Source organism: Phalaenopsis equestris, unplaced genomic scaffold, assembly GCF_001263595.1.
Source record: "Phalaenopsis equestris unplaced genomic scaffold, ASM126359v1 Scaffold000125, whole genome shotgun sequence".
NCBI lineage: Eukaryota > Viridiplantae > Streptophyta > Magnoliopsida > Asparagales > Orchidaceae > Phalaenopsis > Phalaenopsis equestris.
The window spans coordinates 1,383,493-1,398,672 of NW_018164567.1; the positions used below are offsets into that span (position 1 = coordinate 1,383,493).

Consider the following 15,180-nt stretch of genomic DNA (forward strand, 5'->3'; position numbering starts at 1 on the left):
GGGCTGTGTTGCTTTGTTCAGCCTTTACCCGAGGAATGGTTGGGAGGTGGCTTTGCTGGCTTGGGTTCCTACTCCTTACTCGTGAGGTCTGTTGCAGGTCTTTGGGTGTGATTTGGCTTTCCCTGCTAGGCTTGAATTGTCTTGAGAGTAATGAATGAATCAAGTTTGTCATCCAAAAAAATTATAATTATTTTAGTTATCCTTTCAGTTTGTTAGGGAAGCATAGTTGTCTTTGGTGGTCTTTTTGTCGTCTTTAGCCGTGAGCCCTTTGTGCTTTGAATGGCCTTGGGTCGTGGGTTTTTGCAGCTGTTCTTTGCTGGCCCTGACCGTGAGCCCTCCTGTCCCTATTCCTAGCTTTGGGCCGAGAGCCTTGTTGGTTGTTTTCTCTTATGTGCCTCGGGTCTTGCTTTGGCCGTGAGTCCTACCTGCTGTTCAGCTCTTTGTAGTGATCCCGATCGCAAACATCCATTTGATTTTATGGGAAGATTTTTATGCTTGTTCGATATGTAAAGTTATGGATTAAGTTGGAAGTCAAAAGATTTTGATATCAACTTTGGGATCTGGGGAGGATTTGCAAGCTTTATTTGGGAAAGTATTTGGTTGATTCGATTAATCCTGCGTTTTTGGGGTTTGGAGAATCAGCGCAAAGGGATATTTTATGTTTGTTAGTAAAGACCTCGGGCCCTACTTTTTCAAGTTTTTTCGATACGAGTTTTGAGAACTGATCCAATCTCATTTTCGGTGTTTTAGATGGATCAGTGTCTCCTCTCTCTCACCTCATTTTTGTTCTTTTATTTCCTTGCTTCTTGGTTCGGTTTTCGATGCTTATGTCCGATGCATAAGTGTCCACGTATAGCCAGTGAAACCATCAAGCAAGGTCGCAAGTAGTCGTTTTGGGGCGTACGGTGTTGATGATAAAGGCACACCGAAGTTAGAGCAAAAAGATGTCATATCCTATAACATCAAGATCCATGCATTTGATGAATAATAGTTTAATATACCTTACCCCGACATAAGTCTAGCGCGAGTTGGGTCGAGCCTCCTCAGTCGGTCGGCGATCTTATGCCTGACAGTGTAATCGTCTTGTGGACAATAAAAATTGCCAAAATCTATTTCAAAATATAAAATACATTCCTCTTCATAAAACAAAATTTGATAATCTTTTTCAAGATTTATGTGTATGTCAAAAATATAAATTTTAAAATATGTTTTTAAAATACATTGTCCACCTGACGAATACCTGTTTAGGCTGGAAATAGCCCCCTAAGTGAGGTTCAACAAGACACCCTTCTAGACGAGTGGCGGGTTCTATACGTTCGGGTGACCGAGCAGCCTTCGTGGATCCTCGAGAATAAATATATCTGAGCCTAGTCCCATACGAGTGCTTGCGGTCCCCTTCACTTGAAATCTTCTTTTGTTTTATCGAAGTTTTGAGACGGAGCATTCGTGTTACTCGTGTTACTTTTCCTTTCTTTTGGAATTTCCCCGGGAGTTTTGAGGATTTTCTTTTACTTGAGTCTTTTTTGTTGATTTTCTCGAGTTTCTCCGCTTTTCCTCTGGTTTCCTGGACGACGTTTCTTTCGGACTTTGTTTTTTGAAGTGCATTTAGGTTTGATATACTTAAGGAACAGCGGATCTCACGGGCGTACAATACGACATAAACCCTAACTCGTTCTAGGTTCCGAGGTTGCCGTCCGATACGACATAAACCCTCATATCTTCTAGGCAATTTGTGTGACTCTGTCACGCAAATATAAGCCCTAATTAAATGAAAATGACAGGATAAAACACTTTAATAATTTCTTCTTAAAGTTGGAGCCAAATCATAGGATAGACTGGGAAGTCACTGAGGTTCTCCTCAGGATCTGTGGTTTCTCCTAGTTTCTCTTCATTTGGATTCCTTAACAATGTTCCAGATTTGAGTTTTTCCCCCTTCAAACTTCTTTGTCCGATTTCGTTGTAAAGTCCTATCCTTTTGACTTCTTTGAAGATGATATTCCCTGATTTTTATCGAGAGTCTTCTTAGGTGACTTCGGTCATTTAAGATGTAATTAACTATAGGGGCTTGCCCTTATAGGAAGCTTTTCCTCTTAGTTTATTTGATCGAGCCTCATCATCAAGTCTTGTGTTTATCCCTTGGGATAGATACAGGATTTGAGGTAGAACGCTCTTTCATTTAAACTGTGAAAAATATGAGGTCAGTTTGATTTCATATTTTTCTAAAATTATATATATACGTAAATTAAAACGTCCTTCCGAAGCGGGCGACGAGATTTCAATTCCGGCTACCGACAGCTTCTTACGGGCGACCCCCCAAACTTTCTTCAAACCTCCACAAAACAACTTTTTAACTGCCGACACATAGTCTATAGTTGGCAATGATACAGTGAGGAGTATAAATTATATAACTTTATCTAATGTTTTGCATGTTTTTTCAGTGAATATTTAATCCATTAATGTCATTATTTTCAACTAAAATGTATTTTTTCTTTAAGTATCCCTAATTTAATCTTCCAAGAGAGAAATCAAACACTTGGAACTGGAATATGGCATAGTGAACTCTAGTACTTAGACTGGGAGGGGATGGACTAAATGTTGACATTTATGGTAGAGACTAATAAAGTGGAAGAATTTGGGAGGAGTGTGGATGATGTGTTGTTGCTACATCACAGACACACGAGACATTCTTTTTTTAGTTCATTGAGTTGATTATATCATTCTTTGTATAAAAAGACAAACAAAAAAAATTATATTTGTAGTGTTTGGAGCTCTTATATTAGTTCTGGGAACAAGAGTTCTGTTGTTTTTGATTTATTATAATTATTGGGAACCTTATTTTACAATTTCTATGAATGGTTATCGATGTTTTGCAACATTTATTGATTGTTTTTCTTATGTTATTTGGTTATATTTAAGGGTGATATGTTTTCTTGCTTTAAAGGCTTCTACAAGGCAATTCAAACTCAATATGATGTAGTAATGAATGTATAGTGGTCTGATAATGGAACAGAGTATTCCAACAAAACATTTGGGGAATACTTGTCAGTCAAGAGGATATAACATCAAACCACATATCCTTACACATCAGCATAAAATGTAGTAGAGAGGAAGAATATACACATCTTAGAGGTTGCCTGAAGCATGATGATCGCAATGTATGTCCCGAAGTACTAATAGGGGTGAGCGGTTTTGATAGCTGCCCAATTGATCAACATGATGCCATCAAGGTTGTTGGATTGGAAGTTTCCTTGTCAGATGTTGAAAAAAGATAACAGTGATATTTTCCCATTGAAGGTTTTTTGGATGAGTATCTTCTGTGAAGGATAATGAACCATCAGTAGGAAAGCTGGATCCTAGAGTTGTGAAATGTGTATTCGTAATTTATTTTGCTACCCAGAAGGGATATGTCTGCGGGAGCCTGATAAAGAAGAGACTGTTTGTGAGCATGGATGTGTCATTTAGAGAACTTGAACCATACCCTTCTGTGACTCACCAGATACTAAAAATGAGAGCAATGTCTTTTCAATATCTGATAAGAAAGTGGTGCACATGAGAGAAATGCCTTGTTCTGTGATATAGAACGAAACAGTTGAGGAATCGGAAAATGAGGAGAGTGAACCCAGAAGTGGGATTCAGATTGAATGTGAGCTAATGGTGTATACAAGGAGAAGGAAGCAAAATGAGGGAGCAGTGTCTGTACTGCCACTTGTGTTGGCTAATCCTTTGTCCTGATCTTCCCCGACCCTTGAGACACCTACACCATCCACCTCCGACTCAGGACTCCCAGTTGATATGATTCCTCCTCCTAACCCCCCAATTTTAAGGACCTTTCACAAAAATACGGAATATCCTCTTGATCGTTGTGGGTGAAAACATGACATTCTTAACTTTGTTTCATAATCTAATACATCAACTTTACGTGGAACATTCATTGTATCTTTGAACATTGTCTTTATATCCAAGGGTTGGCGGTCACTAAGGAGAAGCCCAAGTGGAAAGCAGCTATGCATGAAGGGATTAGGGCACTCGATAAAAATCGAACGTGAGAGATAGTGCCATTGTTAGTAGGGAAAAAAATAATTTGGAGCAAGTAGATCTTCACAATGAAACAAACTCTGGAAGAAAAGATGGAGCGGTACAAGACAAGACTGCTGACAAAATGATATATTCAAACATATGTCATTGACTATGACAAAACTTTTGCACCAGTAGCAAAGAAAAGCACAATGAGAACATTGATTTCTCTTACAGTTGATGGTGGGTGGAGGTTACACTAACTCGAATGGAAGAATAAATTTCGTCATGGTGAGTTACTGGAAGAGATATATATGGAGATGTCATGAGAATTTAGTACAATTCATACAGTGGGCAAACTGTGTAGGCTCGGAAAGTCATTGTATGGCTTGAAGCAGACTCCTTGATCCTGGTTTGATAAGTTTAGAAAGGTTGTGTTGGGCATGTGATATCAGTAAATCAATACAGACCATATGGTGTACTTTCAACATTATTAAGGACACATACATTCAATCTTACCTTTAGTTGGGCAATCTCTGTCTCATCATTACCGGTAACAATGATGTCATCAACATATACAGTAAATATGGTCGTGTGACAGTCATATTGTCAAAAGAAATCATACGGTCTGCATTTATATGCTGATATCTCACGCCCACTATAGTCTTTTTAAAATTATCAAACCAGACTCGAGAACACTAGTTCAATTCATACTCTGACTTTCTTAGCCAACACACCTGCCCACTGTCTAAACTGTATTGAATCTTGGTGGTATCTCCAAGTAACTCACCATGAAAAAATGCAGTTTTTACATCAAGTAGATATAACCTCCACACACCATGCACTATCAAATAAATTGATATCCTCACTGTATTCATCTTCCCTAGTTATGCAAAGGTTTCATTATAGTCAATGTCATATATTTGATTGTGCCCTTTCGTCACAAGTCATGTTTTGCATCGCTCCACCTTACCTTCTGGAGTTTATTTCACTGTGAAGATTCACTTGCATCAAACTATTTTTTTCCCACTGGTAGTGGCACTATATACCATGTTCGGATTTTATCGAGAGCCCTAAGCTCTTCATGCATAGCCACATTCCACTCGGGATCCTTCTTAGCAACCTGCCAACACTTGGGTATAGAGATAGTGACTAAAGATGTAACAAATGAAGGTGATATGTTAAATATGAAACAAAGTTGATAATATAATGTTCCCACCAAAATGATCAAGAGGAGGTATCGCATTGATGTGAGAGGTGCTCCTTAAAGTTGGGGGGGGTGGGGGGGGGAGCTAGGAGAAGGATGAGAGAATCATATCACTTAGGAGTTCTGAGACCCAGTCGATTGTGTAGATGTCTCAAGAGTCAGGAAAGACCAGGATAAGGAACTAATTGACACAAGTGGTACAGACATTCCCTTATTTTGCTTCTTTTTTTTGTGTATACACCCTTAGCTCACCTTCAGCCTGAATCTCACCACCTCTGGGTTCATTCTCCTCATTTTTTTATTGCTCAACTGATTCATCCCACATCACAAAACAAGGCATTGCTTTCACGTGTACCACTCTCTCTCCATTGCTACTCACCCCCTCTTGTTTCATATCTCCGGTGTCTGGCGAGTCGTCAAAGGGTGAGATCACCTTTTGGGTGTATTATGATTCAAATATCTTAAATTACATATTCATGCTCACAAACAATCTCTTCTCAATCGAGTTTCAATAGACATACCTCTTCTGGGTAATAGAATAGCCTACGACCACATATTTCACTGCTCCAGGATCCAACTTCCCTACTAATAGCAAGTTATCATTCACAAAATATACCCATTCAAACATCTTCAATGGGAGGATCTCACTATCATCATATTTCATTATCTGATAAGGAGACTTCCAATCCAACACCCTCGATGATATCCTGTTAATCAATTGAGCATCTATCAAAATTGTTTACCCCTCATAAATACTTTAAAACATTCATTGCGATCATAATGCTTCAGGTAACCTTTAGAAGGTGTCAATTTTTCCTCCTTAATAATTAATTTTGTGTCGGTGTGTATGGACATGTTGTTTGATGTTGTTATCTCTTGGACTAACAAGTATTCCTCAAATATTTTTGTTTGTATACTCTGTTCGATTATCAAATCTCAATACATTCATTGGATTGTGTTGTGAAGGTTTTTAAAGCAAGCAAACATATCACCCTTATTTTTCATCAAATATAACCAAATATCACGAGAAAAATAATCAATAAAGCTCACAAAATATCGATAATCATTCATTGAACTTGTAAAACAAAGTCCCCAAATATTAGAATAAATTAAGTCAAAAACACCATTACTCTTAGTAAGCTTGTGAAACTTTCATGTCAAGTGTCCAGTCTGTCCCTTTCACTTGGAAGAACACTTTAGAAATATCAAAAGAAATAACACATTTTAGTTGAAGAATAATGACACAAATGAAAAAATGGTTCACCGAAAAAAAAAATTTATTCTACAAAACATTTAGCAAAGTTATATAATTTGTACCTCCCATTGAACTCTTATCAACTAAAGACTATGTTGTACCATCAGCAGTCTGGATGTTCTCTAGTACTCTTAGGGGAGTATAGAAAGAAAACCCCTTAGCAGTACCATCACATATCGAGATGCACTAGAATCTACTATTCATTATGATGATCTTGTGGTGAAAATAGAGGCAAGAGCAAGTGTATCGCAAGCATCTTTGTCAGAGCATAAAGGACAATGTTACACTTTGATGATAATTGGTTGGAAGCATCATTAGCCCCATCTTCTATAGCTTTCCACCTCTTCAATAACTTCATATACTCATGATCCTCATCGGTAAAAACCATACATGTTCATCCCTCCTCTGCTACCATCAGATTTACCCGATAGCCTCCTTTTTAACATTTTTGACCATTACAATCACATACATGACCTCTACCTTGTTAGGGGAGTATAGAAAAAAAAACTACTTAGTAGTACCTATCATATATCGAGATACACTAGAATCAACTATTCATTTTAATGATCTTGTGGTGGAAATAAAGGCAAGAGCATGTGTTTCGCAAGTACCTTTGTCAGAGTGAGCATAAGTGACAATGTTTGTCTTTGATGAGAATTGGTTAGAAGCCTCTTTAGCCTGATCTATTATAGCTTTCTGCCTCTTCAATAACTCATGATCCTCATTGGTAGAAACCATACATGTCTCTCCCTCCTCTGCTACCATCAGATTTACCCGATAGCCTCCTTTTCCACCTTTTTGACCCTAACAACCATATACACGATCCCACCCTATCAACATTCACCTGTCTCTCTTTCTTTAAGCGAGTTAGGATAGGTCTTGCTCAGATGCCCGACTTCATCATAGCATTAGCACCTGCAAGTCTCCTACTGAACACCTATCATGCTTGAGCTTCAGGCAGCCAATGTTGATTCTTCGCTCGGAAGTCCACTCAGCTCAAAGTATAGCTTCATGTTACTCTCCTCCTATATCATTGAAGCAATGACGGGCTAAGACTAATCTCCTCTGATCAAAGGTCAGTTTTGTGTAAAGATCTCCCCTTTCCTACACTTTTAATTGTCACAAATCGACATTGGTGAAAAGTGATCAAGATCTACTCAAAGCAGCTCTAAATTTATGGCGTATTCCTGAATCAATTTTTCACCATGTACCATTACTTCTATCTTACACTGAATCTGGAACACCCTCATGTGGTCCTCCGTCCCAGCATAAATTCTCTTCAGCTTTGCCCAAATGCTCTAAATTTTCAAATGTGCTCTACTAATGAGGCAATCGATGGAACCATCAAGTTGAGAAGCCAGGTGTAAAGCAAGGCATGTGTGGTCCTCTACTCGTCCTTCTCAGCACTATCACTCTTTGGCTCGACCCAATCAAAAATCCTTGTAGTCTCTTTCCTACTAGAGCGGCCTTGATCTGACGTGACCAACTAAGCTATGTGGCTGATCAATCAAGTTTTAAATCTATAAGAGGGAGATCTAGTTTCACCTACGTCGGAATACGTGCTAAGGTAGTAGTTCTTGTCGAGATGTTAGCTACCAATATGAGTTCAACCAAAACCTTCATAATTTCAAGATATATCTTCCCTAGAAACTCAAAACCTTTGCCTCCCTCGCATTATCTACGTCCCGTGACATCTTCAATTTAACAATTCCCCAAACTTCGTCGTCCTCTCACGCGAATTGAACAAAAGTTCTCTCCTCCACTGCTCTGATTTCAGGAGGCGCTTCACCCCCGCTACGATCCAGCAACCGAAGGCATCATCAAATCGCACGCCCGAGCGCGATTGTATCGCGAGGATTCACCGGTTCGCTGCAAATGCTCCTATATCAGTAGCATACTTGCCTTCACAGTTAGCCGAATGTTTCCTAATCGGAAAGTTGTAGATTCACGAGTATAAAATGTAGGGTAGTGCTTTGAGGACTGTCCTGCCATCGTCGCCACTCCCTCATCCCTCTCTAGGTGGCAAAATTTGTCCCTCCGTCGCAACCGCCAAGACTTCCCATGTTTCGATACTTGTTGTGGTGAAGTCCACCATCAACTTCAGCAAGGTTGCACACAACTTTGTCTCCCTTGCCACTGGCACCTCCTCGCACTAGCTCAGCATCTTCTTTGTGGCTTCCGCCTCGGACGACCCAACGAGAATGTTGAAGCTGAAGAGAATAGAGGGGAGCTCGACAGTTGAGAAAGGGACGGGTTTCAGAGTTCCATGTCTCTGAACGCTGATTCCAACGATGCGGAAGTACCAACGACTATTGCCTAGAGTTAGGGCTCTGATATCATCAAGAAAGAATTGGTCAAAACCTACTGTGTAGGTTCAAAAAAATGGGCTTAAATAGGGTATTACAATATTTTACAAAGAAACCCCTAGACTTCTTCAATATCCTTTTTTTACCAATAGGATCCTAAATTAGGTTGTCAGATGTAACGAAGAGAACATTTCATACTTGTAGTGGCCACCATGAGTTACTGGTCCTATCATTCAAACTTACGAACATTCCAACCACCTTCAGAGAATGAATCATAATTTTACTCTCTACTTCTACGCCCATTCAATATTTAAATCATTGACAATGATTAGTATAGTTGAAGATATTTGAACCGCACAAATAACACTTCACACTACTCAACAAACTCCATAAGAACGTCAACCTTGTGCCAAATTCTTAACATTGAATTACTCACTATACAGCATTTTTATTTTCCTTGGAATGGTGAGTGTTGAAGAGATCTTAGTAGATCCACAAAAGATTTTAGGCATCATAGAATGTACGATATCAACTTGCGTATCAAAAGTTACAAATGTTCTTGAATTTTTTAGATATCATTGATGATGTGTTTTGGCCTTCTCGCAACCTTGATTAAATGAATCGACTCATCAAACCATAGATGAAAGATGCACAACTTGCCTACCAAATTCATGCTGAAAATAAGGCCTACCAAAATTAGAATATGTAAATAGCTAAACAAACAAATTGAAAATTACAATTTACAAAATGATGCAATTCTATGAACATGTCTCAAATAATTCAGCCTAGGAAGAAACATTTTAGAGAAGCATATTCTACAAAATTGTATATAAAAAATATGCCACGTTGATCCTGAAAATATCTGACGGTCTAAAGAAGACGAGAAAATTAAAGGTAGGTCCACCGACAAAAGGACCAGAGACTCACAAAGCTGATCAAATACATTCAGACAAACCAAGGCTCATAAAGCCGACCGGATATATTCAGACGAACCAAGGCTTACAAAGCCGACTGCATAAATTTAGACGAACCAGGACCTACAAAGCCGACTAGATACATTCAAAAGAACCAAGGCCTACAGAGCCGACTAGATACATCACACTTGTAAAATACCAAGAGTATCTTGTAACACCCTCATTAAAACAATGTCGCAAATGTAATATTACTAGATCTTACTCAATCTCCAATAAATAGAGAGATCATTTCATGTACAAAGAGCAGAATAATTTTTTATAAAATTGAAAAGGTCTACCCCAAGAAGACCCCGTTAGCGCCGAGATAGCAAGTCATTTTGCACTCCTCCCTTTATTTCTCACCTCCTTTTCTTACTTCACGCACAAACCAAGATCCAATATCCTAAAAGGTGGGGTAAGTGTGGATCATGCCCCAGCCAAAAAGAGGAGCAGCCCACAAAAAAGAAACCCACAATAGAAACATCGTCAACATGGAGTGCACCAGAGAGTTTGTGAACAAACAGATCCAGGAGTTGAAGGATTAAGTGTTGGAACTCATCTGACATGCATAGGCTCGGGGGAAGAGTCCCCAAGGGGAAGGGCCAACGCCAATCGACCAACAACAATACTTCGATAGTGTCGGGTAGGCACCAATCGACTGACATCGACTAGGATGCGCTAAGACGCCCCAAAATCTAGAGAATGTATTCTCGCGACAAATCTCTGAAGCCCGGCTACCAGAGAGGTTCAAGATCTTGACAGTAGAGTCCCATACAGGCACATCCGATCCAACCAACCACATAGCCTCATTTGAATCAACAGCGTCTACTGAGTATCAATGACCCATTAAAGTGTCATCTTCTCTTCGCCACGCTGAGGTCGACTCTTACGTGGCTCGACATCTTTCCACCATGAGTGATCACATCGTTCGTTGACTTCAAACAAATATTTGTGGTGCAATTTTCCAGCGCCCAAAAGCCCCAATAAAGTTCACAAACCCTCCTGCAAATCTAGCAAGAATAAAGCGAGTGCCTTCACTCGTTCATCGCACGTTTTCAAAAGGAGAAGTTGGAAGTGCAAGACCTGGAGCCCGCAAGGGGTGAAAAAAGAACTGTTCTGATACTCGCTAGGCCTGCAGTGACCGAAGACCCTAGCCTAGCTATTGGAGCTAGCCAACAGTCGCATTTGACAGAAGAATACAACTCCTCCACATCATTTAGAACTTAACGAGCCAATTGGAATCCACCTAAAAGAACCGACAATGAAAAAGCAAGAATCAAGGCACTATTTTAACCACTCAACTCGAGCTCGCCTCAAAGACTTACAGAACATGCCACCGAGGGAGTCGGGACCGATATCTTGACTAGTGGTCGACTCGATAACTACTCTGACTGACACTCGGGGAACTTTGGGAGTTAATATAATAGTTTGTTTTGGATTCAATTGACACTCGAGGAATTCGAGCCTACTTGTTAGCAATACTTCATTCAAGCAAAAAAAAAATGATTGACAACAATACTCAACGTCCAATCGGTTCAATTTTCTTAAATTTTCGACAACGACTAATTATCAGCAAAATTCATAAGAACCAACCCTTAATACTCACTCTTCATAAGAACTTATATCTCTTAACTCGGAACGGGCCAAACCCTGGTAATGATTCACTACCCATGAGAGATAAGATTCACAGTGGATGGTGTATGAATCCCCCCGGCAGTAAATCTCGACAGTTGCCCAGCAAAGGCTGGGATGAGATTCACTTAATACGCCTAGCGGCCCATCCAAGGCGAAGACATAAGAAGTGTGAGACCTGAGCCAGGCAAAAACTCAATAAAATTGACCAAAGGAATCCTTGAAAAAGCCGACTCATCAATCATTATAATTTGAGCATATATTACGAGAAAAATAAAAAACCAAGTAGAGGTAAAATGTCAAAAATAAAAGAGAAAACTGACTGACCGCTTCACTTTATTTCATACTTATAAAGTTACAAAGAAGTTTCTACACATTTCTATACAAATGATAAAAACAAAGAAACCAACGCCAATCAAGCTCAACAAACCGACAAAACACCGACTGAATAGAGTCGGTCGAACCGGTCCTATCGTCTCAAAGGCCCTGGGAGAGTACTTCGGAGCCATTGAAACAGAGCACAAAGAAAGCAAAATTCGAGGGAATTTAATTATTAAGTCATAAATATGATCAAATTTTTTGCATTAAAATGCTCTTATTCTTATCGCAACTTCATTTTAAAAAAGTAAGAGAATCGAAAAACGAGATATGCATAAATATGGTCATGCTGATCGTGAAGAGATCTAACGGTCCAGAGGAGATGAGAACAATAAAGGAATGTCCACGAACAGAAGACAAAAATGCTCACAAAGCCGACCGGATACATTCAGAAGAATCAAGGCTCACAAACCCGACTGAATACATTCAGACGAACCAAAGCTTGCAAAGTCGACTGGATACATTTAGAAAAACCAAGGCTCACAAAGCTGATTGAATACATTTAAACGAACCAAGACCTACAAAGCTGAATGAATACATTCAGGCGACCCAAGCCGTATAAAGCGGACTAAATACATTGCACAAGCAAAATATTAAGAATATCATATAACGCCATCATTAAGCGGGGTCACAAATGTAATGTCACTAGATCATTCTCAATCCCCTATACATAGAGAAAATATTCCATGTACAAAGAAGAAAACTTTTTGACAAAATAAAAAGGTCCACAAGAGGCCCGAGAAGACCCCATTAGCCTCGAGATGGCAAGTCACTGTGCACTCTTCCCCCTGTTTCTCACCTTCTTCCATCCTTGTGCTCTATTTCATTTACCAGAGACCTAACAAGATGTACCTAAACTGAAAGACCTATGTTTGGTAGCTTGTATTAAAGAAAGAAATCAAAGACCATGTGGCCAAGTAATTAACTTGCGACTGGAAAATACAAATAACGGAACAAAGTACTCCATCTCTGACCTAAAACTTGTAATTGTGAATGAAATATAACATATTAATTGGATTTAAATGGAGAAATGATATTTCATCAATATAATCTCAAAATATGGCGGCTCTTTGTAGTGCGAGTCAAATTATTTTGCAAACCTTACTGGTTGCAAAATGCTTTTTCATCAGCAAATCCTGCTAAATGAGCATTATTTCATTCAACACAATTGTTAGTCTGAACTTATGGGAATGCATTCAGTTATTGCAGTTTTACCAAAAAGCCATTACATATATAACACTATAAATTTCAGAATTTACAAAACTACAATTATTTTACCTCCAATTTCCAAATTTTCACCTAACAATCGAAATTCAAAGGAAAACTTAAATATCAAATTTATGTTTTTTAAAATTCTAATGATATGATCGTGCGAGTAATTAAATGATTTTGATAAATAAAAAACAATATCTCGAGCATTAAATTTGTAAATAGATAAACGGTAGATATGTATCGCTCTCACACGTTTAGCCAGGACACGGCAGCAGCCAACCGATATCAAATTATTGATGATGCTGATGGGCAGGCCCCCCATCAAATTAATATTGCAGCCTGGCCGTCGGCTATAATGATACACGTCAGTTGCCTAAAACGACAAATATCTGTAATCCTGAAGCGTACAGGCGAGGCGACCATGCGGTCTATAGCTATACTCTCAATTAAAATGTTGGAATATTTAAAACATACCACTAAATTCCTATGTATTTATATATTTAACACACACAAACTTTACATAAATGTCTCCTTATGTATGAAAAAGATAAATTTTAGGCCTAAATGTAAAAAAGATAACTTTCGGTGTTGCACGTGTAAATACATCTAAATGCCCAAAAATGTTTTGGTCAGAGTAATGTATAATACATCACATAAGTTTTATATATTTATCTATCAAATACTTAAGTTTTTATATTTGCATATATTAAAATAATTAATATTATAGTAAAGTATCATATTTAAACTTATGGGTATAAGGCCAACTTTTGGTGTCCAATGACAGGTGATCAAGCTCGCAACACAGTTGCCACAAGGCCACTCTTATTGGACACCTTAAATTTCTCCCAAAAAAGGCATATAGTAATCAAAACAAGCTCGCAACACAATTCGAAGCAGGGAGGTTATAAAAAGGTTACCTACCTACTCGCCGGAGAAGCACCAGAGGAAGCATCACAACAAAGACTGTAACAGCAATGGCCGCCGCTCTCCCCGTCCACCACTCCTCCCCAAACCACTCCTGTAACACGCCCAAATGCACCGTTCCCTCTGATCTGTTCCCTGACAGCACGTCCCCTGCCACAAAAGCACAAAACCACCCACATAAATCATCCACCACAATCGAACCTCCCCACAAATCACAAAACTCTACCGATAGCCTACCGATGATGATGAGGTACATGATGAGCGCTCCCATATTGGTAAGCGCGACGCAGATCAGAAGCCCTAGCGAGCCCATTCGGCCGAAGGACTCCGCCATGACGCCTGAGTAGGAGGCATCCGCCGGCGAGTCTCCGGCGGCGGTGTAGCGCATGAGGAACTCGACTGATGCGTCGCAGAGGAAGGGGACGACGGCGAGGAGGAAGAAGGCGGGGCCGATGCCGAGGACGCGAAGGGTTGCTGGGATTGACATGATGCCAGCTCCGATAATGCTTGTGGAGATGTTAAAGACGGCGCTGGAGAAGGATGCGCCGACGGGGGGAGGTGAATCGGGTGGTTCGATCTCTGGAAGTAGTGGGACGAAGGCGTTGCAGACTCCGGGTTTCGCCTGAGATTTCATGGCGGTTGGAAATGGGAATAGGGGATTTGGGGATTTTGGGGCTGTGGAGTGTCCCGTGGAAATCGTGGAGCTGTACGGTTTATATAAAAAAATTTTGATGGATGCGGAGGAGCAATTGCAATCGCTAGCTCAACCCAGAGCAGGAGAGGAAGGATGCGGCCATCATTCGCTGGGCCGAGCTAACGAGCACCATTGCCCGCCCCAATATGTAATTCTTATTCCGCATGGTCCTCTTTAGCTCCATGACATGCTCCAACGGTATCAGGGTCTGTTTGGGGAAAAATTATTCGGTCCGACCACCGCATGTTCTCTGCATGCGGTAGCAAATGGCAAATTAACACGTGTAATGGTGGGCCCTCATTGAAGAGAAATAAGCAGAATGCGTGACCCGACCCGAACTCCGCCCAATAACCGGAAAAAACGTATATTTGTGCTTATGGAATCCCGCCAAATCTAGCATTTGGACATTTTCGATCCCGCCAAAGATTATTAAGTGTCTTATGGATGTAGATTTTTTTTATTTCGTCGTCTGTTAGTAGTCGACGAGTAGGGCAGAGCTCGTCTGTTAGCATTCGACGAGTAGGGCAGAGCTCGTCTGTTAGCATTCGACGAGTAGGACAGAGCTCGTCTGTTAGCATTCGACGAGTAGGACAGAGCTCGTCTGT

At 40.0% G+C, this 15,180-nt stretch overlaps 1 protein-coding gene across 1 annotated transcript in view; it reads right to left on the reverse strand.

Annotated features, from left to right (window-relative positions):
- Positions 1 to 14,915, reverse strand: part of LOC110021248 (probable sodium-coupled neutral amino acid transporter 6) — a 24,893-nt gene extending 9,978 nt beyond the window's left edge. The window contains exons 1-2 of the mRNA XM_020719666.1: positions 14,119 to 14,915; positions 13,879 to 14,031 (exon numbers count right to left, since the gene is read on the reverse strand). Coding sequence (XP_020575325.1) covers positions 13,879 to 14,031; positions 14,119 to 14,515 — 550 coding nt within the window. The 5' untranslated portion in view covers positions 14,516 to 14,915. The remainder of the gene's footprint in view (positions 1 to 13,878; positions 14,032 to 14,118) is intronic.
- Positions 14,916 to 15,180: the final 265 nt, after the last annotated feature.